Source organism: Abrus precatorius, unplaced genomic scaffold (genome assembly GCF_003935025.1).
Source record: "Abrus precatorius isolate BTA unplaced genomic scaffold, Abrus_2018 Scaffold3, whole genome shotgun sequence".
Lineage (NCBI taxonomy): Eukaryota > Viridiplantae > Streptophyta > Magnoliopsida > Fabales > Fabaceae > Abrus > Abrus precatorius.
This window is the reverse complement of record NW_020874373.1, coordinates 3,544,698-3,568,135: the sequence shown is the minus strand read 5'-3', so window position 1 is coordinate 3,568,135 and position 23,438 is coordinate 3,544,698. Positions and strand designations below refer to the sequence as shown.

At 32.0% G+C, this 23,438-nt stretch overlaps 3 protein-coding genes across 6 annotated transcripts; 1 reads left to right on the top strand and 2 right to left on the bottom strand.

The window, feature by feature from the left end:
* Positions 1–318: 318 nt before the first annotated feature.
* Positions 319–3,140, bottom strand: LOC113862951 (amino acid transporter ANT1). 2 transcript variants are annotated; one of them, XM_027496274.1, is made up of 3 exons: positions 2,653–3,140; positions 1,519–2,166; positions 319–860 (listed from the first exon to the last, which is right to left on the bottom strand). In XM_027496274.1, the coding sequence occupies exons 1-3, from the start codon at positions 2,866–2,868 to the stop codon at positions 474–476; spliced, it is 1,251 nt and encodes a 416-aa protein (XP_027352075.1). In that variant the 5' UTR covers positions 2,869–3,140; the 3' UTR covers positions 319–473. The 2 variants fall into 2 exon arrangements, with proteins under 2 accessions (XP_027352075.1, XP_027352076.1); XM_027496275.1 differs by having other exon boundaries at positions 2,649–2,879.
* Positions 3,141–4,232: 1,092 nt separating this feature from the next.
* On the bottom strand, positions 4,233–5,392 carry LOC113863155. The gene is made up of 2 exons (XM_027496613.1): positions 5,358–5,392; positions 4,233–5,115 (listed from the first exon to the last, which is right to left on the bottom strand). Exon 2 carries the CDS (start codon positions 5,102–5,104, stop codon positions 4,322–4,324), a length of 783 nt encoding a protein of 260 aa, XP_027352414.1. The 5' UTR covers positions 5,105–5,115; positions 5,358–5,392; the 3' UTR covers positions 4,233–4,321.
* An 11,727-nt stretch (positions 5,393–17,119) lies between these two features.
* On the top strand, positions 17,120–21,356 carry LOC113863375 (probable E3 ubiquitin-protein ligase BAH1-like). Of its 3 annotated transcripts, none has more exons than XM_027496934.1 (7): positions 17,120–17,217; positions 18,581–18,774; positions 19,570–19,814; positions 19,921–20,169; positions 20,256–20,393; positions 20,923–20,981; positions 21,068–21,356. In XM_027496934.1, exons 2-7 carry the CDS (start codon positions 18,606–18,608, stop codon positions 21,174–21,176), a joined length of 969 nt encoding a protein of 322 aa, XP_027352735.1. In that variant the 5' UTR covers positions 17,120–17,217; positions 18,581–18,605; the 3' UTR covers positions 21,177–21,356. The 3 variants fall into 3 exon arrangements, with proteins under 3 accessions (XP_027352735.1, XP_027352736.1, XP_027352733.1); XM_027496935.1 differs by lacking the exon at positions 17,120–17,217 and adding an exon at positions 18,364–18,486 and having other exon boundaries at positions 20,307–20,393; positions 21,068–21,344; XM_027496932.1 differs by lacking the exon at positions 17,120–17,217 and adding an exon at positions 18,364–18,486 and having other exon boundaries at positions 21,068–21,344.
* Positions 21,357–23,438: the final 2,082 nt, after the last annotated feature.

Sequence of the window (23,438 nt, the reverse complement as noted above, 5' to 3'; positions counted from 1 at the left end):
ACTGAAGCCAAGACCATTAAATTGTACAGCTCAACTCACAAGTTTATCATGTCCTTTTACCAGAGTCATGAAGGTCTAATCTCACCAAAAGCCAAAAATGTATGCATAACTCGCGTCACAAAGTGATGAAGTAATTTTAAAATTTTAAATGTAATTGAGATAGATGCGTGTCCAAATTAACCTCAATTACAGATTTTACAAACAGACTCTTAATAGTCCAAAAACTTTTGAGCTGGATAAACCTGAGCCGAAAAGTGATGCTTTAACAACCCTCCCCCTCTTGATAAAAAGAAGCTAATGCAATTTAAGGTTGAAGTACAATTAAGATTCTGTGGAACTGAAAAATGTAAATAGGATCACAACTCGCCCAAGCACTCGGAATTATACAAATTAACTGTAACGCTTATTTGCATAAAAATCACGAACGGAGTTGTATAAAAGGTTCATCAAAGTAAAATACATGTATAGATGCATCAAACTCCAACTATTGCGTTGTAAGTGCCATAAACAGCAAAAAATAATCCACAGAATAATACAATAGAATCCAAGGCTTTTTGCCAGAATCGTAGAGAGGAGCCAAATAATTTTAGGTGAAATGTGGCTGGCAAAACAAACGAGAGCATGGCACATAAGGTACTCCCAACAAATGAGGCGAATATACCAAATTGTGGCACGAATGAAGCCACAACTGCTAGCACAACCACCACAATCGCACGACTGATATATATGTCAACACTTCTCAGTCTCGTTGAATCATAATTGTTTCTGCAGATGATTTTTGTGAGTTTTTCTTCCACAATCTCGTTAACTGGGTGTAACATGATTGGAAATGTGAACATAAGCCCTAGACATAATCCTACCTGCCATCATATAAAATATTAGAGGTCAGACTTCCTGGTGAGCAATACAAAATGAAATAAAAAATTGAGGAAATAATTTAGGAATGATTCTGTGTAAACTAGTTTACTTGATATCTGATAAGACACCAATGCGCACAAATTATAGTTATCAAACATCATCAAGAGTTCTGTTATCAAACACCATCGCCTCCAAGCGCTAGATGTTGCAAGCCTGCCACTAGTATCCTCAAATAGCAAGGATGTAACACGTTTCAAACAGATTTGACCAAACCATATCAATTCTATGTTGACTATTCCAAGGATTTCCGCATGTTACAATGCCAACAAGCCATATTGGAATGGTATATATATGTAATATATCCATAGACAAGTCCATGCCACACTAATAAGTTCTTCTTAAATGAAGAATGATGAAAGCAATATACCATTAGCTTACAAACATTTGTTATCACTCCACTAAATTTGATTAATAACAATAACAGTGGGCAAGAATATAGCTGGAAGGTGGCTCCGGTATTTTCCATTATAAATCTAAAATCAACTGCTTAAGAGCATGGTAATGATTTGCAAACTGCAAGATAACTACTTAAGATAACCACGACAGGCAAAAATATGAGCAGAAAACGATCTTGAAGTATGGTTGTGGTAACTATATTACCTGCACTGCAATAGATGACCAATTTCTAGGGAGATTGAGGGTCACAATGTCTCTAGTTTCTTCACCAAAAGCCATGTAACCGCTAAAGCCAAAAAGAATGTACACAAGTGTTATCCCACCAAAAGTCTGAGCCAACAATATGGGGAATTTAGCTCTATCCTGCATAGAATTCTCCAGGGCAAGTGTCATTCCAAACCCCTCAAAGCAAAAAATGGCCATGCCTGCTGCAAATGGCAACCCCCCAATATTGGATGTGATTGTTGTCCTTTCTCCAAATGAAAATCCCCCCTCTATGGCCAGTTGTACATCTTCCTTCACTACAATTCCCATAGCTAATACATTGCACACATCAGCAAAAATGCTAAAAGGAGCTAAAGCAGATAAGCTCCCTATCCAAGTCAATCCAATTTCAACTGGCACTAACATAAATACGTAGGAGGCTAATGATAGTCCTAGGTCTGGGAATACAGAATCAATGTTTTGTCCAATAAATACCAAATAAGCAATGGACCCTGCACATTGTGCTACCACAATTATAACTTCTGTCACAAACCGACCCGTCTTTCCGAAGGCCCTATAACCCAGCTCTCCATATGTTATTGATTCCCCTAATGTTTCTTCTGAAGCCAAACTTTCTCTGCACGTAACCTGCATCCATAAATAAAAAACAAACCTTGTAACAACAAGAGTAGACACAAGCAGAGAATAAAGCCAACAAAAAATGTGCTAACATAAAACTTTAATTATTTTCTTTATTTTTGTTTTCCTTTTGGCAATGGAGTCACCTAAGTTGAGGAAGTCAATGACAGCGATAGAGTACCCCTCACCACAAAAATAAAAACACAGGAAAAGAAAAAGATATTACTATAATAGGATCAAGATCCTCTGGAGTTTAAAAGTTAACTCCACACAATGCAATTCTTAATCTCACCCTTCTTTTACTTTAAAATATATGGGTAAAAACGGGAAGAAAGCATCTATAAATTACGATCATTCATAATTACACCAATCCCAACACTAAAAAAAGAAAAATTTGAATTGATTGGCATAAAATTTGAATAAACCATCAGAGAAACAGAATCAACCATAAAGCATAAAGATTAAGAGAGAGAGAGAGAGAGTGAGATCACCGACAAGTAGGAGCATGCAATAGTAGGTAGATACACCAACGACAGCAACCCCAAGCAACCCAGCAACCCATCCAGCAATCTTAAACGCATAGGGCAATCCCAAAACCCCAGTTCCAACTACAGTGACTATGATATTGCCCAAAGTTTGAAGCTTTGAAGCTCTTTTAGAAGACTGAGATTCCAACAAAGGAGTTGCGATGCTTTTGCTATCACGCTCCATGACTCTTCTTTATCCCTAATCTGCACTTGGGGGGGGGGGGGGGGGGAGAAACTTTCAGGAATGTTCAGGAATCAGGACTCAAGTGTATCTTAATTTCCTTTCAGATACAGAGGCAATGAGGGGTTGAAACAGAAAAGTGGGAAAGGTGGGTTAGATTTAACTCAGATTTTGTGTGCTGGATTGTTAGGAAAGTAATAATCAGGGGCACATGAATGCAACCAAAGTTTGACTTTTACTTTTACAAACTATCTATAACTGTATAAATTATTAAGATAAAAATTTAATTTTAATTAAAAGATAACATCGAAAATATATATAATTCAACACTAAATTTTGCTCATTCAGCAGTGATAAGCTGGTGAAAATAATTGGGGGGAACAGTACGGAACGACCCGATAGAACGTTTAGCGGTAAAGGTTAAATGATTTGAATGGTAGGAAAACAACAATTAAACAGAAATAATAGAAGCAGCCAACGCCCAACGAGCTCTAACCCATTTTGAAACAATCGGAGATTTGAGATTCCATTTTCGTGGAATTACAAAATTCTCCGTCCGCTGCACGTGTTTCGTGCCAAATGAATCGTAGCCATTCAATTTGTTGGTGCAATCAAACAGGTATCGCTTTATATTTTATGGAATATTTTTTTAATGTGTGAATATATAGACGTTGTTAATTTTTAACCATCCAAAACGAAACTGTTTTTCTGTGATATTTATCGAGAGAACAGGCAAATTTGGTCAATTTGATTATTTGGCTTGAATATCTATACTCAAATATAGAGTTAGAGTAATTAAATTTAAAGTTTAAATCAATTTAGATTTCTTAATTAAATTTAAAATTGAATTAAGTTTTTATTACAAGCTTATTCAGATCATTAGTAGTTTTTGTAGAGTTGTAATCTATAATGCATTTTTCTTAAATAAAAGTTTTACTTGGAAGAGTTTAAACAAATACACATTCGCTTAACCAGATAGGTTACTTGTTTAAATTATTTTTATTTACTTAAATAAATATAAAACATTTTCATTTAAGTGAGATAATTTTTGCTTAAACAAAAATGCATTACAAGCTAAAAGTCCTAGAACTGTCCATACTTTTTTCTTTTTCACTTTTTTTTTTTATATTTTAGTTTGAAAACTTATTATAAGTTTATTTCTTTTATCAAAAGACTAGTCACGTCGGGTAATAAAATAAAATTTAATTGTTGTAGTATAATTTATCTTATGAAACACATTTTCTCATGGGTAAAATGTGCCTAGAATGATTAATTTTATAATATTATTTGTTAAAGTCGTGAAAAATGCCAAAAAAGAAAAATAATTATATACAGAAATCTCTACAGACACTTCCCCAAGGCTGTTAACTATCCCAAAAGCATCTACAAACAAAGTTTGGCATTTGTATCATGTCTTTGAACATTCTTTTATATTGTTTCAAAATCCTAAAAACTTCTATAAAGCCTCAAAGCAACATGGCTGGCAAACACAGTCAATGGCATGGATCAATTTTCTGCGAGGTCCCACTGCACTGGCGCCCATATCCTTGAGTTTTTTCATCGTTAGATTTACCAGCTGATACTTATTGAGACTCTTGCCCTGAAAAATTCTCACAAACTGCCCCAGTCCAAGTGATGTCAGCCACTTGCTTAGCCCACCAGCTCTTTCAAGCTTTCTTTCAAGATTTGATGCTCTCAAACCTTTATTTAAAGTTTCCAGGTTGGGGGAACTTCTTGGTGCAAGTAGTTTTCTTGGCTGCTTAAGAACTTTTGATGTACCAGATACTCCAAGTAATTTATGTGAGTTCAAAATACTTGCTCGATGAGGATTTTCTGATTCTATTATTTGATCAAGCGATAGTGGATTGACTATAGTTGGTTTAGGTATAGCAGGAGGAGCTTTTCTTGCGGCATTAATCTCCTTTTGGACAGCCAATAAATTGGTCTTCTCATGTTCATTGCCGGAAGGATGTACAGTAGATGTCTCCATGGGAAGCTGCACATGGTTACTTGCCATTTCCGGAGGCATAAGATGCATTTGATTTGGTCCTTGGTTTGATGTTAAGGATGCTTCATTGAGAGGTGCCGCAGACACTAGAATGGTGATTCTTTGCTTTTTCACTATAATCCAATCACCATCCTCGTGCTGACTATCACAGTTTAGAGAATCAACAATTGAAGAAGTGCCATTCTTTTTACCAGGAACTTTTCCTGTTCGCTTCTGCTTTGTTTTCACCATTAGCTAAGAACCTGTTTACCATTAGTAGGATGTATGGCATCAAACTACTAACAAAACTCAATGTTCATTTGATCAAAAAGTCACAAAAATCAATGAAAATAACTACCTAAAACAATTTGAAGCATTAGTACAAACAACTTTATTTCAAAGAAAAATGAGTTGTAAGGGACTTAATTGACAAGTGCAGTGCAGATCAGTTGCAAATTAACTGTATCGACTTTGGAATAGAAATTATGATAAAGACAATAATAACCTAGCCATAAGGTGCAGATGCAAATGAAATGCAGCTGCATCTATAGAGATCATGTACTAGAAAATTTCCTTCTATTCAAAAGAAATCACACATAAACAAGCTGCGAGACATAGTTTTTTCTATAAACCTAGAAAATAAACCTCCCATAAATTAGGTTTGTAAGCACAGCACAGAAAATAAAACAATAACTAGAAAGACGTCCATTTCTTAAGTCACAGAAGACACACGGACAACTATTAAAAAGATGAAAGATTCTGAGGATGAACTTAGTAGAGAAGTGATAAAGGGTAAATATATTCACCCTCCTCGATTGACTTGCCGTAAAATATAGATGTAGAGTTTTCACAACAATGCCTAAACACTAAAACAACTCACAGCTGCTAATTCAAGCAAAAAGTGCCATTAATGTCAATAGATCAAAGGGAAAAGCACTTACACATTTCAATTGATGTTACGTATACAAAGCTTAAACTTCTAGTTTATGTATGAATTTTTGTCAATTGGGGTATTTTACAATATTCTAACACTTGATATAATAACTAGTATTAAACACTTCAAACTGAGAACTCAGATTCTGAATTATCAACTGACGACTAGGGAGCCTTGAATTTCTTGCTATGCATTATGCAATCTTCATAATTCCTTGTATTAAATCGAGTGCAACTTTGGATTTGGAGAGCGAATTCCTAGGATAATGATAGTAAGAGATAACAAACGCAATTTCCGTATCAACATGGACCTACCTATATGTACCTTCAAGCTACTGAAAACAAACGCAATTTCGCTTCAAATTGCTGGTTCAAATCGGAAACCCTAAGAAGGAGACGCAAAATATGTACCTTCAAGCTACTGAAAATGATGCGGAGTGTGACAAAGGGGATCCCCGAACGGCGAAGCAGCGGCGGAACCACAACGTCGATCGAGCCAAATTGGACTAAACACTGCGGGCTTGTTTCGGACTTTTATCTACAAGCAGCTGAACATCAAGCCCAATACCATTCTAAGAGGGTATCTAAAGCCCACTTGGGTTGTTATAGGTTTCACAATAATTAAACAATAGATAATTTATATTTTAGATTACTTTTTATTTTTCTTATTTCATCTCATCATCGACAAGCGAGGGAGAGGTTAAAATTTTCTGTTAAAATTATATCAATATAATATAAAATAATATATTGAAATTATTGGATTAAAATGTATGTTCAAAAGAGAAGGGCGAGTGTAAAGAGGCTTTTTTTTTCATAAATAAATTTTAAAAAAATTATTATTTTTTAAATATTTTGTAAAAATTTATATAAATATCTTTAAAGTATATATAATAAAAGTCGATTCAATTTTATTTTAAAAATTTTTTACACAAAAATTTATTTAAATTAAATTCTATAGTGAATTTAATTTTTTTATTATAAAAATTGATTTAAATTAACTTTTATTTTTATTTTAAAAAATTATTTTTCATCTTGGAATTTTTTAAAAAATAATACTTATGTCACCTGTAATTAGATTTAAGGCATGTTTTAATGTTAAAATATTTAAAATAAACTAAAATACATTTTAAATCATTTAACATTAATCAACTTTTTTAAAAATGTTACTTCTGTTTGGTTTTAGAAAACATATTTTTCTGTTAATTAAAAAAAATTTACTCTATGTTTATTTTTTTTATTTTAAAGAGATATATAAAATAGCAAAAACAACCAGAACTAAAGAATAGTATAGAAGACAAACTTAAACTTGAGTCATAGTCTAAGAAGAGAAGGCGCCTCTTAGCTTCCAAACTCTCTCAGCAAAGAAACCACTGTCTCTAAAAGTATATAAAGCGAAGATGGATTGATTAGGTTTTGAGCCCGGCCCTATATAATTCAAATTTTTAATGTAAATATTATCTGCAAAATTAAATGTAAATGTTATATTGATCTTAATTATATTTAATTTGTTATATAAGGTTTTATTTACTGTTTCTATTTTAAAACAATTTGGTAAGTTTAATATAAATGTTGTAATTATTTAAATATTATATCCATTAATATATAATTATTGAATAAATTATATTTGACTTCTGCGTGCACACACACATATATATATACCCTATCAGGCTTTGATACTAGATAATCCAAAGTGGATCAGGAAAGAATAAAGACTGAAAGGAAAGTAGACAGTAGCAGGATTACTAAATGAAATATAAAATGTAAATGTGCAGAATGTAAAGATATAAACTTAAAACATAGAAACTAGAACGGCGGCAGAACTAGCACAGATCTAGTGGAGGGAGAAGAGAAGAAAGCCGGACGACGATAGTCCGAACAGAACCGGCTAAGAGGGAGAAGAGAGAAAACAAAGTTGAAACAACAAAATTTTATTAAAAGATTTCAAAGAGAAAGGTTTACAAGAGAAAATATCACTCAGAGCTTCTCTTTCTGAAAACTCTCTTATGTTGCTAAATGAAAGGGTACCTCACATCATGGTTAAGCACTCCTTTTAAAGGAAAAATAAATAATGTTTCTACAGTTCCGGTTGATTACTGGATCTATTTTCTACAGTACAAGTTAAAGTTCTTGGATATCAATACCGAAGCAGTCGTCTTCATTTTGATACATATCTTCTGTATTGGCATCTTGTTTTGTAGATGACTCACCTTCATCTTGACTTTGTAAGAGAAGAAGAACATCTTGTAAATTTTTCTTCATTTTTTCTTTTGAATCACAACTTGATAAAAAAGCTGCAACCTTCAATTTCTGATTCAGAAATTGGAATGTTGCGGGGTCTGCCAAATTTAATAATTTTGGATTTTTTCCAAAATATTCGGCAACAACTAAAGGACCGGCATGGTCAGCATTAAACTGATTTCACCATTTCACAAAAGAGTATATGTGAAGCAGAGGAACAGTTTCTTCATTCTTTGTTTTACCACATCTATATTGCCATGAGAATACTCATGTCTCGTAGATACCTGCCTTTGCAGATTCTATATCCCTCTTTAACAGGTGTAGGAAGGATATTTTCAATTGGCCCAAAATAGTCCTACCATTGGAGAAACCAATTTAGAAAGTCATAGTTCTAATTCTTTTTAAAATATATTAACCAAGAATGTCGGTTAAGTTTATTCTGGAACCAGAAGTTTCTTGTCCATGCATCAATATAATCCCAGTAATTATATCCTATTGGGTCAAATGGTTGAGAAAACTTCTTATAAGAATTTAAGTTTTTGCCAAAGGTCTTTGGGGTTAAGACTTTTAAGATCTGGATTGTGGAATGGGTTATGATAGAAGGATCTTTTTTATCCTTATAGTGTTTGATGGAAACAGAGTCTGAATCTATTAAAATAAACTCATAAAACTGCCTAATTTTATTTGCCGCATATTATCTAAAATGAAATCCGGGTGGGAAGACTTTAGTAATTGCTTTATAGGAATTTTTATCCCAAAATTGAGGTTCAATTTGTATGACTAAAGAAAATTTTCCTTTTGCCATATAATGGTTAGGATTTGAAGATTTCTGTTTGTCCTTCTGGAGGCTAAGGGTACTTTCTGTTTTATTTGGATTGCTAATTATTTTATGGGATTGATTAAAAGACTGGATTATGGTGTTTAGGCTTGCTAAATCTATTTCCATGTCTTCCTCAGAGGCGATATTTGCCCATGATTTCTTTGGTAGGCTGCTCAAGCTTCCTTGTTGGACAGTTAAGAGGGTGCTAATTGGCAAGGCATAATCTGCTTTGGTTTGTTTGGTGGTTTTGACAGAAGAATCAATCTTTTTGGAAGATTCTTTTGGAGTTCTAGATTGTTGGGTTTATGACTCAACAATTTGGATTGCTTTTTGAGTTAATGACTCAATGGGGGTAGATGACCCAGAAGATTCAGATTTTGATCCTGCTGAAGCATATTGTGGTTTTGATTTATTTATAGTAAGGGCAAGCCTTACTCTTCCCCCTCGGGAAGCCCCACCCCTGGATGGGGTTGTTGCCTTTCTAGGCATCTTACTTATCCTGTAAATATTCACGGGTAAGATAGTCAGGGGGAGAATTGGAAGTGCCTTTGAGATATTCTATGTCAAAATAAAAAACATTTAAGATTGTTTGCCATCTTGCAAAAATTTGTTTTGAGGTAAGATTTTTAACATCCTTTTGTAAAATTTCTTTAGCAGACTTGCAGTCTACTCTAATAAAAAAAATTTGATTTAGTAAGTCATATTAAAATTTTGATACGCATAAAATAATTGCTAAAACTTCTTTCTTGACAGTTGAATAATTCTTCTGAGAAGAATTTCAATGTTTTGAAGTATATGCAATAATATGCTCATGCGACTCTATTCTTTGTTTGAGAATGTCACCATAACCTATGTTAGAGGCATCAGTTTCAACAATTTTAAATGCTTTGAGAATAGGGAGATAAAGAAAATTTATCTTCCTGACTCTATTTTTTATTTCTTTGACGACATTGGTATGAACATCAGTCCAAGAAGGAGAATTCTTTTTAAGCCTGTCATGTAAAGGCTTAATAATATTGTTGAGGTGTGGAATGAAATCACCTACATAATTAAGACATCCTAAAAACTTTTGTAGTTGGGTTTTATCTAGGATTCTATCAGGAAATTTGTCAGTAAATTCAATAGATCTGCTGATGGGAATGATAGTTCCTTAATGAATATTGTAACCAAGGAATATAATATTGATATGAAAGAGATTAATTTTAGACTTGGAAACAGCAAGTCCGTTATGTTTGATAACATTGATAAAGACATTTATGTGTTTGAAATGTTGATCAATAGAATGGGAGAAAATTAAGACATCATCAATATAGATAATGACAAATTTTGAATAAGGATTGAAAATATCGTTCATAATTTTTTGAAACTCTGAAGGGGTATTTTTTAAGCCAAAGGGCATAGCATTCCATTCATAATGCCTAAAGGAGACAGTGAAGACAGTCTTATACCTGTTACTTTCACAAATTTGGATTTGCCAAAATCCAGATTTCATATTGAACTTTGAAAATATCTTAACAGAATTTAATCTGTTAAGAAGATCTTTTTTGTTGGGAATAGGATGCCTAATCCACTAGAGAGCTTGATTGAGGGGTTTGTAGTTAATAACTAGCCTGGGAGTACCTCTCTCAATTTATGCAAGTTTATTGACATAAAAAGGAGAACATAACCAGGGGCTCTTACTTTTTCTGATGAGGTTTTTATCTAAGAGATCTTTGATCTCTTTCTGACAATATTGAAGGAGCTCTTCATTCATTTAGATAGGCCTAGCCTTGGTAGGGATTTGGCTATCCTTAAAATTTGACTCATAAGGAAGACTAACAATATGTTTCTTCCTATTTCAGAATGTGCTAGGCAAGTCAGAACAAATAGAAGATTGAATATTATCTAAAAGAAATTGGATTTTCTTCTGGAGTGAAGGATTTTTTAATTATTTTTCAATGTTGACAAAAGAAACTTCTTTTTTTAGAAAATTAATTTGATTGATTTTATTTTGAATAGAATTGATATTTTTAGTAAAGGGCTTACTAGAAAACTTGAAAGTTATTTGTTTTCCTAAATGATAAGTGGAAATTTCATCTTTCTAAATCTGTAATGGGAAGAGGGCTTTAATAAAAGGTGTTCCCAAAATAACTTCATTTTTCAGGTTTTTTATAAGGAGAAAATTTGTTTCTATCTTAAATCTTTGATTTTCTATTATAGCTTTGGATAACTTATAATTAATTTTGAGCTTCGAACCACTGGCAGTGCTGAGTTTTTCAGAAGTTTTTTCAAAATACTTTGTAGGGGCTAATCCTTCTAAAATACAATTTGAATAAGCACCTGTATCAAAAGGGCTAAAGTATCAAGAACAAAATCATCAATAATGATTCTGATATTAATGTAAAATTTTTGAATTTTGACCTTATTGATCAAACACATAAAGGTTTCTTCCAAATTACCAGAATCGACCATTTCAGAATCATTATTTTCAGGAAGTTCTTCTTTCTCAATATCAGATTCATCATTTTATTGGGAAAGAATAACTTGATGAATTTGTTGTTGTTCTTTAATATCTCTAATCTCTTTCTTGAGATTGTTTATCTCAATTTGGAGATCTTGAATAGTGGTTGGTTTGATATTGAAATTATTTTCTAATCTTTTGAAAATATTCGTTATATCAAATTTATTTGTAGTAAAATACTCTTTGGGTTTAGATTTTGATTCTAAAACCTCTTTGAATTTGATTAAAAATTCTTTTCTTTCTTGAAGATCAGAAATAGAACTTATTGCTTCAAAAAGAAAATCTTGTTCCTTTGTCAAAATATTGATTTCTGGAGTATCATCACTATCAGAAGAAGAGATGATTTGATCTTCAACAGAGGGATCAAGGTTAAGGTTGTTAATTTTCTTTTTCAGCCTACAGTATTTACTGATATGGCCGGGTTTACCACATTTGTAACAAGTTACACCTGTTATGGGCTTTTTGGGAATATTGTTGGGGATGACATTTTCCCCTTGCTTATTGGAAGGATGTTTCCTATTGTACTTTCTTTTATAAGGTTTCCTATTGGTTTCAACAATCTCTTTTTTGGGAGTTTGTTTTTTCTTTTTGGTGGAGCAAGATGGAAGACCAAATTGCTCGCAGAAAAATCCTAATTCCTTCTTATTCAGGGCTCTTTCTTTGGCAAGTTGTTTCTGTAGTTTATCTTTTTGACAAACTTTGATGTCATTATGGATAATAATGGCAGTAAGTTGACTATAGTCATAACTGTCATAATTAATTTCTCCATTAGGACAATGACTTCGGAGTTTGCTTCTAATAAGGTTTCTGAAAGATTTTGGAAGCCCATCAAGGTATTTCTCTTTCCAATAGGCTTGGTTACAATCTTCTCTGGTTAAAACCCTAGACATAAAAGAATCTTTATACCACTTAAAATTCTCTAAGGATTTACATATAAAGTTAGAAAGAAGCTCATCAGACCGTTATCTCCATAAAGAAGGGTCTCCAAAGAAATGTTGGGATCTAGTATATAACAAAGTATATACAGCATCAGGGAGCTGTTCATTATTGCTGACAATGGTTTTACCTTTGTCATCAATTTGTACTGCAGAGATAATATTTTATCTATCAGCTTCAGTGAGATAATTATCCCACCATCCTTTGAGTTGGCCAGTAAATCCTGCAACTAGAATATAAACAATAGTGTCTTCAGGCATATTTTGATTAGTAAAATAGCCCAGAGCCACAACAGACATGTTTTGGAGTTTGGCAATGATATTATATTCAGATAATCCATCAATATTCTAAATATAAGTATCATTAGAATTGAAAATTTGGATAAAATCCTGTCTATCTTCTAATATAAGATCAGGGGCAATCGCTCTATTATAATAGAGTTTGGAAGAATTTTTCCGGTTATTTACTAGATTAATGGCTAAAATGGAATCTGTTTCAGAATTTTGTTCTGAATCAGATTTAGAGATGACATTAATAGTTTTGGCAAGGGATCTAGTCCTAGGTTTGGCACTGGATTCTTCCGAGGCTTGAGGAGTATCTGGAACAGTAGTGAGCAAACTAGTGATTTTACTAAGTAACTCATTCTGGTTGTCATCAATGGCTTTGGCCTTTTCTTTTTGTCTAAGCTCAAGGATTTTTTGTTTGGCTTTGACGCTAATCTTAAAAGGTTTGAATAGAGGTTTTTCTAATTGAGATTGGGAAGAAGAAGAAGCCATTTCTTCAGCTTTGGGTTTAACAGGATTAATAGAGATTTCTTCTCGTAAAACCTGAAGGTATTTGTTGGTGTAATTAGCCTGTTCCATGAGGCATTGAATATCACTGGGAATGATAGACGCATAAGGATTTTTGGTCTTGAAAGGAGTAGCAGTAACATAATTACCGCTTTTATCTTTTAGATTTGGTAACTGATATTGAGTTGTGGGTGGCAGTTCACTTTGAACAATTTATTCATCTTTGATTTGCCAAGATATAACATTAGCAGAGGAAGTACTAATAACGTCCTCTTGTCAAGGATAATTAATATTATTATGAATGGTATAAGTATGATACCAATCAAAGAATGGGATGTTTTGCTTGACTTTTTCGAGAAATTGATAAAATTCCTCTTGGATATCGGACCTATTTTTTTCCTTATAATTTTGAAAGAACCACTCTCTTTGAGGTTTATATTCCTCAGAGTATAAATCTTTCCTAAGGGTTTCTTTGTCTATAATGAATTTATGAGATAACATCATAAGACTTATTAAGGGAAGAGTAAGTTGGAGATTAGATACTCTGGTTTTCTTCTTCTTTTTCAGAGGTTTGATAGACATTTCTAGGGATTCTAGAAGAGGTATCTAAATCTTGTAGGTTTATAGACGGGTCATGATTAATAGATCTAGGGATTTCAGACCTAGAAACTTGAGATCTGTAAGAGAATGACCTCCTAACAGAAGCAAAACTATAACGACTGCTATAAGCATCTACTCTATAAGAGAAGGAGTTTCTCCTATCAAAGGTTATTTCAACTTTTCCAGAGTTGTCCTAAGAAATATTTTCAATTTGAGGAGCAGGCCTAGGGATACAAGGCGAAGCTTTATCTAAAACCCACTTTTCAGGAAGGAAAACTTCATCCCACTTGATTATTCTTGGGAGAGACACATTAGCCTTTGTCATATCAGTGATAAACAAAGTAGTCTCACCTCTTTGAGGTTTAAGAAGGACTCTAGAAGCACAAGAGTTCATGGCCTTATACTGGATCCTATAAATTAATGCGACAGAAATAAATCCCTCTTTCATGTTTAAACCATGAAAGTATATATTAAGGAACAGAAAGTTAAGGATAGGGTCATCTAAAAGACTCACTGTTTTGTTTGAAAAACAATTGAAATAAATTGGACCTTGGCCAAGACTAGTTTCAACGGTACCTATAAGGGAGTCATTGAAATCATTATGGCGAGCATCTCTAAGACACATAAGGATAGCAACATCTATACCAATGTCTATGAGAGGTTTAATGGCAACTTGGACACATCCTATGTGGAGGTACTTGTATTTACGCTTGTGTTCATTGATAGAAGATTTAGACAGGAGATGAAATTCTTCTCCTAAATCTTTTCCTAAAGGGATATTGTTTTCAACAGTCTTAATGATATAATCAAAATTGTTTTTCTTGGAGTGTTCTTCAGGAACATATAATATATCATAAGGAATTTTTGAGATAGTCCAGTCATCCATACTTTGGTTAATCTTTTCAAAACGAACTTATTCGTCAAAAAGATTATGTTTTGGTGTGATTTCAAGAGACTGATTCTTCTGATAATTGAAAAGAGTGTTTTTGGTAGAAGAGAAGGAGGAGGAGGAGCTAGAACCTGAACGAAAGGATATGCGAGAAAAGGAGCGGAGAAGGCGAGACATCATAAAATAATAATCTGGCACATTACCCTCATTTGGTTCTATAACAATACATCTGTTAATTATTTATAACTCTTTCAACTAGATCTGTTTATTTGTTGACTTTTTTTTTTTTACAAATTCTGAAATTCTTTTATCATAGCCACTAGCTTCTTATGTTCTTTGTTTCTTTTGAATACAATATCGTTGAATTAGTCTTACTGCCCTTTATCCACACGGGACTTACTACTACAACTCTATTCAAAAGAACTAAGAACTGTTGTACTTCCAGTAAAAGCTTTTTCATAAAATAAGGAACTATACAAAAACAATATTTCAAAACCATTAGTTCGTGACGTTATTATAGACATGGACGACCATAAATGGTCTCACCCAAAGGGCCTGTCAGCTATCCAGCTTATAAATCATGGTTGCAGAAATTTAAATTTTCAGATCCAGAAGAACATAGTTATAAATAATCAACAGTTATATTCTTATTTCCCTATCAGACTCTGATACCAGATAACCTGAAGTAAATTAAGGAAGAATAAAACTTATATATATATATAATAAACAAGTTTTTTTTTCACTGTAAATATTAAATGTGTGAAATTATTTTTTTCAAATATATTTTAGAGTTGTTTGTACAATAGTTTATCTATTTTATTTATTTTGTTTTATATATATATATATATATATATATATATATTTTGTCCAATAATCTCTGTTAATGTTATTGATCCTAGTTTCGTGTTTTTTATTTTAGGTTTTATATTTTTTATTGATATTGTTGTTAATTTCACTTTTTGAATTTGAACAATATGTTTGAATGTAACAATATATATATATATATATATATATATATATATATATATTATAATTTTTTTAATAAAAATAAGAAATTTATTTTAACAACAAATTTAACATAATATTTTTTTTTACTAATTATGTAATTTTATATCATTTTGAATTTTATTATCAATAGAATATAATAAAACAAATAAATTATTTGGTATTTTTATATTTGATCTCCTTTCATACTATATTTAATTATTATCATTGACAATATTTAACTATTAAAACCATGCAACATACATGATTTCATGATATTTTAATCTTTGAATTTTTAAAAACACGATAATTTGCTCATTTAATTGCATATTCATAAAAAATTAATCTCAACGACCCTTGTATAAACTACTAGGTAATGTGTCCATTTCTTAACATAATTAATTTATATTTTTTAATAGATATCACTTGCATTACATTCTTGTTTCCCATGCATTCACAACCTTTGACTTAGATACTGATACTCCATAAACATGCATAATTATTATTTTAATTAAATTATGTTTAAAAAGCATACACATGCATTACTTATCAACTCACATTAAAGTTACTAAGTTGTTGTATTGTATTAAAATTTGAAATATATTTATCTAAATTTGACCATTTATATATGTTATAATTCATTTTTCATTGATGATTGATGTTAAGTCTATCTATTTTTTTTATGTTATTTTTTTATATTGACACTTAGATTTATGTATATATTAAATACTTTAACACTCCTACGTTGCAATTTTCACTCATCCACAATTATTATTATTTTTATTTATTTTCTATTAGATTTAATTTGAATCTGACTTGAGTTGTGTACCTGAATATAGTGAATAAATCTACTAATGAAGATTCTTTACATATACAAATACTCTAAATTAATATTTTACTTAAACGATACTAAACTCCTTTACACTTGTACCAATTTCTATAACACTCTTTAAATATAGTTCTCACTTATTTGGTGATTCTTTAAACAAAAAGAAGTATTGAGTTAAAACAGTGACTAGTTCAAAATTAAAAACTTAAATGAATTAAAAAAGATAAAAGTAAATAAAAAAATTAAAATGATCAATTTACTAATTTTGTTAAAAAAATATATAAATATATTTATATTATCTTGTTTTATTTAATAAAATTTAAGAAGTAGTATTTTTTTTCTTAATTTTTAAGATGAAAGTATTTAAAATAAACTAAAATATATTTTATGTCATTTAACATTAATCAACTAATTTTAAATGTTGCTTCTACTTGATTTAGATAACGTATTTTTTTTTTTAATTATAAATTTTCACTTTATCTTTATTTTATTTTATATTTTAAAGAACTGTATAAAATAGAAAAAAAAACTATTTTTATTTAATATCTATAAACGTTTGAGAAACCAAATAGCTCCTAATCTTTCTGTCTTTGGTCAATGAATAGCTCAATCTTTCACGTCCATCGTAGTTTCTTACCCAGTTAATTATTGTGATACCCAAGTGGGCTTTAGATACCCGCTTAGAATGGTACTGGGCTTTTTGTTCAGCTGCTTCGAGATAAAAAACCAAAACAAATCCCACAACGTATAGTCCAGTTTGGCTCGGTCGACGGTGTGGTTACGCCGCTGCTCTGCCGTTCGGGGATCCCTTTGTCACATTCCGCATCATTTTCGGTAGCTTGAAGGTACGTATTTTGCGTCTCCTTCGTAGGGTTTCCGATTTAAACCATCAATTTGAAGTCATGTGATTTGGCTTTAAGCTCTTAGTTCTTCGTCTGGCGAATTGACATGGGTTCAATCTTCGAGTTTCCGTTACCATTATTTATTTATCACTTCCCTGCGTTGCCTCAACTCTAGGATGGAACAAACTTCAATTGAAACTGTTGGTAGAGTTGTCAAACGGGATTAAAATTCATGAACTAACCTCTAAAATCCTATAATTGGCCCTGTCTTTTATCAACCCATTTTATAATAGGGCTGTTTAGCCCTACCCCATACATCTCATAAATAAAGTGGGCTAAAGTACTCAGGCTTGGGGCTGACCCATGGATCACCTCCTCCTGATGTTTTACAACCCGAATAATCTCCCAAGTTCTAACACCGTCACCCTCTGAAACACAATTTTGCAACCGCAAAAGAGAGGAAGGCTTTCGTAAGTTTAACCCTAAGTTCAACAATTTCTTCTTATTTTAAGTATGTCCTTCCTTTTCAGTTTTCTTTTACTATTATACTTCCGAATAAAGTGCTTTCAGTTTTCTTTTACTCATCTTATGGGTTTTGTTTTTTGAGGTGAGTGTGGAGAAAATGAAGGGAAAATGGAGTTTTTGGTTGAAAGGAAATGAATTGATTGGTGCTTTTGATTTGTTTCTTTAATCGAAAATGTGGCTTTTATTTTTACTTTTTTGCTTTTGTTTTTCTATGGAGAGGGTATCTTGCTGTATTGCTTTCTCGGCAGCCAAACAGCGCTTTATTTTCGGATTAATTTTCTGACTTTTTTCAACATGGACCTACCTATATGTACCTTCTAGCTACTGAAAACAAACACAATTTCGCTTCAAATTGCTGGTACGTTTGCGTAAATTTTTTCTTTTTAGGACATTTAGGGAATAATGATTTTTTTTTTAATTTATTTATGAAAAAAAAAAAAAAAGTGAGAAGGGATGCCACGGAAGCAGAGGCTTGATGACACGTTTTTGGCACATTGCCTGCCAACCAAAACCAAAATTCCGAAATGCGCGCGGGCTTTGATTTCTTTAAAATTTAAATTATTCCCTTTCTTTTTCACACCACCAAAACGGCACCGTAGATCTCGCGTTCAATGGCTTCTGTTACCTTTTCCTCACGCCACTCTCTATCGTAATTCCCACTATCCCTTCCAACAAAACCATCACTCTCGTCGTGCTTTCCTTTTCCTCCCCCAAATTGCTGTTTCTGATTTCTCACGCTTTTAACAGGTATGCTGTGAAATTAACCGTGTCTGAACTGCCACTGTCCAATATTTTACCCATTTTATCGTATTATAATGATTGATTAATTTAGTGTGTTTAGGAATTGGGAGTGACGAAAAGGACGAATGAAATTCGGGTATGCATTCACTGAGTATCTGCAGGAAGAGCGAGAGTGGTTGGTCGACGAGAAATGTGCTCATATTGAATATGTGAGGTTAAAAAAAGTGTTGAAGCGTTGCCAGAGAGATACCTCTCTCCATAAAGACCAGTTATGTCAATGTCAATCTTGCCCATGTAAGCGCTCTACTTCATCTTTATATTTGGTTTTGCAGTTTTATTGTGCTTCGAACCGTTAAATGAATTGAAAGCGAGGAATTTGTTTGTTTGTGAATGATCTGTTGTGCGAAACTTATTTGGAATGATGTTAGTTAAAGGAGTCAATTTCGATTATAAGTCATTCTTAAGTCACACCGTCCTTATTTTATGTTTTTTCCAGATGGGGTTGTGAAAGAATTCATATCTTAGATCATTGGGTTGACTGGTTAAGTAATCAAAAGTAAGAGTATATAAGTATTAAGTTTAGTGATACAGAAAGTTCATTTGTGTTTTTCTTTTTGAAAAGAAAGAAGGAAGAGAATGTTTCTTCGAATAAGCAAGAGGTACTGGCTTTAGCATTTTATAGCGAAAACCGCTTTTTAAAATCAGGTTAGTGCTGTCAATGTAGAGCTTTTCTGATTGACAGTTACTTTCATTATAAGGTAGATGGCTGATGATGGTTCTCTCTTGTTCTTATTTTTTTAGTGAAATAGTTTACTTAGATCTTATGTCTGCTGAGATTAGTATTATTTAGTGAATATTGTTTGACTCTCTGTCTCTGGCTGCTCTAATGTCAGAGTTTTGTTATACCTCATTTACTTTTCACTATCATTGAATACTTTTTGCATTTGATAAGAGCTTATGTCACCTGCAATTAGATTTAAAGCATGTTTTAATCAAAATACTTATTGAACATTATGGTGTGCCTTTTATTTTAACCGAACTGTATTACTTAATGCAGTCTGGTAACATATTTTTGTTTTCCACATGTAGTGTGTGATCAAAAGTTCTTCTCTGAGCTGATGAAGGAAGCATCAGATATAGTAGGATATTTTAGTTCAAGAGTTAAGCATCTCCTTCATCTTCATATTGCAACAGGATTGCAGAGATATGTATTACGATTGAGCCAGTGCTTTAAAAATGATAGCCAAGCCCTTGCTCAAGAAGGGAGGATTCTGTTTGAGTACATTGCAATGAATGCCATTGCAATGAGGAAGATACTTAAGAAATATGATAAAGTATATATCAGCTGAGCCAAATACCGCTTAATATCACCCCTTTTCATTTTTTCTTCTATGCTTTAGTGTTATTGTGTTCATTCCTGCCTTTTCTATTCTACTACAGGTACACAGCTCTACGAATGGGGAGAATTTCAAATCTAGGATGCATGCCGAGCACATTGAACTTTTGCACTCACCTTGGCTAATTGAATTGGGTGCTTTTTATCTGAATTCTAGTGGACTTAATGATTGTGAAATTGATGGAGTCTATGGTCACTTTTTGTGTGACTTAAACATAAATAAAGCTGCAATGACATTAATTCTTCCCGATTCTATTAAGCTTGAGTATGATCTAACTTGTGCAATTTGCCTGGTAAGATTCTATTGTATGCTGTACAAGATAGATATTTTACATGTATATCTGTATCTCTTATAAAGGCTTGGGCTGTGATATGATAGGATTTTGTTTTTAATCCATATGCTTTGGGTTGTGGTCATATCTTCTGCAAGTCATGTGCTTGCTCAGCCGCCTCTGTGATGATTTTCCAAGGCCTTAAAGCTGCAAGTCCGGAATCGAAGTGCCCTATATGCAGAGAGGTATGCATTTTGCAGTATTGAATATTTTGATATATCAAAGAAAGAAATAAAACCCTTGACGCTGCCCTTGTTAGACAATCAAAATTATGAAAAAAAGTATTAGTAAAATAATGTCAGATATAAGTCACTATTGCAGTTATGCAATTCAACAGAGGTGGGTTTGGCCAAGGTCGTTGACTGGCCTATTTTAAGGATCCTGTTTTCACTATCTAGATCACTCTCGTTAATTGGTTTGCAAACTCTTAATTATCTTTTTACAAAAACCAAATCTCCATAAGATTATTAGAGGCATTGTAAACTATCTTCAATAGCATTGATCTAGCAAATTACATTTGTTGTCTTCTCAAAACTTTTGATTTTTCCATTTTGCTCGTATGCACAAAAGTATGGCTGCCTTATGACTAAAGTATAGTGATTATGTCATTCATCTTATTCCCTGGACTTTTAAAGAATATTCTGATTTGCTTTTGTATTTTTAATTAGAAAAACTTTCTTTTATAGAAGATAAATACTCCATTTCTTCCTGCAGGTTGGAGTTTATTCTAAGGCGGTGCACATGTTAGAACTTGATCTGCTTATGAAAAGAAGGTATTACATGCATGGTACATGACAATTTTATATTTATTTTTCTTATCTGAACCAATGCCATTGCATTAATTTTCAACGTTTTCCAGGTGCAGAGAATACTGGAAAGATAGGCTAGCTGGTGAACGAGTTGATACGTTGAAGCAATCCAAGGAATACTGGAATTTACAGTCCACATATGCAGTTGGATTGCTGTAGGTTTTTATACTTTGACCATCGAAACATCCAAGTCGTACGGTTAACTAATAGAACTCCCAGGAAGTATTTTACTTGATTATGAGTTCGTCCTTCGGTCATGACTGAACTGCTGTAGATGAAGTGGGATTTAATTAGTTCTTAATACCTTAGGATTAAATAATAAATAAAAACTAGAACTTTGGAAAGCTGCATCTTCAGCTGTCTTTGTTCGAAAATTCTAGGCAGAGATGGTGATAGTCTGCTTGATTGCCAAATTTTTTATGTTAAAGGAAGTTAACAAATAATTGTTTTTCTTGTTAAATTTAAACTTGAAATTTTATGTGAATATTTCTCATAGAAATAAAGAGAGATTATCAATATTTGGATTAGTTTAATTTGTTTATAAATTTATAGTGAGACTGTGAGAAAAACGTTTACCCTTAATATTTAAAGGAATGCAAACTTGCTTATAATAGTTAGTATGTGTGTATCAGAATGTCGTCATGCTACAGAGGTTTGTGTGTGTTCATCTGTATGGGTAATATTTGTCAATGAAATAAAGTATTAGTTTAAATATGTTACTGGTCTCTATGCTTTTCCTAATTTTGATGTACTTTAATTAAGGTTGAAGTTTTCATCCTTCTTGTCACCTCCATTTGTAACAGCACCAACTTTGGGCGCTTATGTGACAGTACATGTGGCATGCTGACATGTCCTTGACAATCCATGTTTATTCCATTTTTTATTATGTTTGATAAAGATGGTTTGTAGTTGGATTAGGAGTTTGGTGAGCTTGTTTGTTTGTTTATTTTTCAAAAAAAATATTGGGCCTCAGAGAGTCCCTTTACATTTTATTACTTAAAAGTCCAATATCTGTTAAAAAAAAATTGATCAAATCTGATACAGCAATGCAATGGAACCAAAGATAAAATCTTCGTTAGTGCATTTACCAAATAAGCATCTTAAAAGTGGAAATTGATTAGTTCTAGATCACACGGGAGATAGACTCGCATAAGCAAAAACAATCTCTCTAGAGTCTAGCCCTTCCCACAAACACAAAAAGAAGGGGGAAAAAAAAGTCTTATCTACTTAATCAATCTAACCCTCGATTAACCTAGCCATTCAATACCTGAATAGAGGACGAGCAAAAAAATAAGAACTTGATATAGAGAGGGGAGACACGCCAATGGGTCAAAGAAGAATGGAGTTCCTAGTTTAGTGTTGCAACTAGCGGTCACAACAGTACAATAAAAATGTTTTTAAAAAAAATTAGTAGAGTTATTATCAAGGTTTATCTAAGAAAATATTGAAAAAATTTAAAATTTTGATCTTTAAAACTAAAAATAGATTAGGGAGTCATTTATGCATGTAAGGAAGGTGTTAGTACTTTACTACGTCTGTTTAAATTAATTGTGCAAATTTATTATAATTTTAAAAAATATTTATTTAACCCGTAAAAAAATAAATGTTGCTATTTTTATTTTTAAAGAAAAAAGATTTATTTACTAAAAATATTAAATTATATCTTAAAAAGAAAAAAAATATTTTTTAAAAATTATTTTGACTCGACAGATATTATTCTGCTCCTACGTATTCCTAGGTGCAATAGAAAACTCAAAGTCATGTAATTCTATAAAAATGATAGAATTATTTTATTAATTCATAAGATTTTAAAAGAACTTGTTTGGAAATTTGTCATATTTTCATAGAGAAATAAAATAAAAATTGTTTAGTTTTTTGAGGAGACAAGATAGCGCAACTATATACATATTATCCCATGACGAACAATATGAAAGGTGAAAGAAGATCACATATACATGTAGTAAGTTATTGTAAAAGTATAATAATTAATACCAAATATTTTAATTTAAAACAAATTATTTTTAATATATAATTTAATTCAAAAACTTTAATATTGAAGAAATGTAAGGTAGCGTAAGTTATACATAAATATCTCATTATTTATCCGTGAACTAAAGACAATGTAAATCACACATCTATGTTGTAGAATATTTTATTAAAATTTAGTAAAAATATTTTCTTAAAGTTAGAAACATAATTTAAATTTTTTTAAATATGAAATTAATTTTATTAAATAAAAAAATGTTTAAAAAGCACAAATTAATATATTTAAATTAATTAGTAACGATAGACGTTTATTTGAGATAAATTAAAATATATTTTTAACAAGTTTGTATTGCGTGAGACCAAGATAATGTTGTTATACAAAAATCTCAACGATTTAAAACTTACAAAAATAGAGACGTTACACGATGACGTTAC

Bases quoted from the DNA above. Each gene is read 5' to 3' on its own strand.
- LOC113862951 (XM_027496274.1), bottom strand. From the start codon at position 2,868: ATGGAGCGTGATAGCAAAAGCATCGCAACTCCTTTGTTGGAATCTCAG. The intron at 2,167-2,652 runs GTCGGTGATCTC...TTATGGATGCAG, and splicing joins ACTATTGCATGCTCCTACTT to GTTACGTGCAGAGAAAGTTT. The intron at 861-1,518 runs GTAATATAGTTA...ATATGATGGCAG, and splicing joins GGTCATCTATTGCAGTGCAG to GTAGGATTATGTCTAGGGCT.
- LOC113863155 (XM_027496613.1), bottom strand. From the start codon at position 5,104: ATGGTGAAAACAAAGCAGAAGCGAACAGGAAAAGTTCCTGGTAAAAAG.
- LOC113863375 (XM_027496934.1), top strand. From the start codon at position 18,606: ATGAAATTCGGGTATGCATTCACTGAGTATCTGCAGGAAGAGCGAGAG. The intron at 20,394-20,922 runs GTATGCATTTTG...TTCTTCCTGCAG, and splicing joins AGTGCCCTATATGCAGAGAG to GTTGGAGTTTATTCTAAGGC. The intron at 20,982-21,067 runs GTATTACATGCA...AACGTTTTCCAG, and splicing joins GATCTGCTTATGAAAAGAAG to GTGCAGAGAATACTGGAAAG.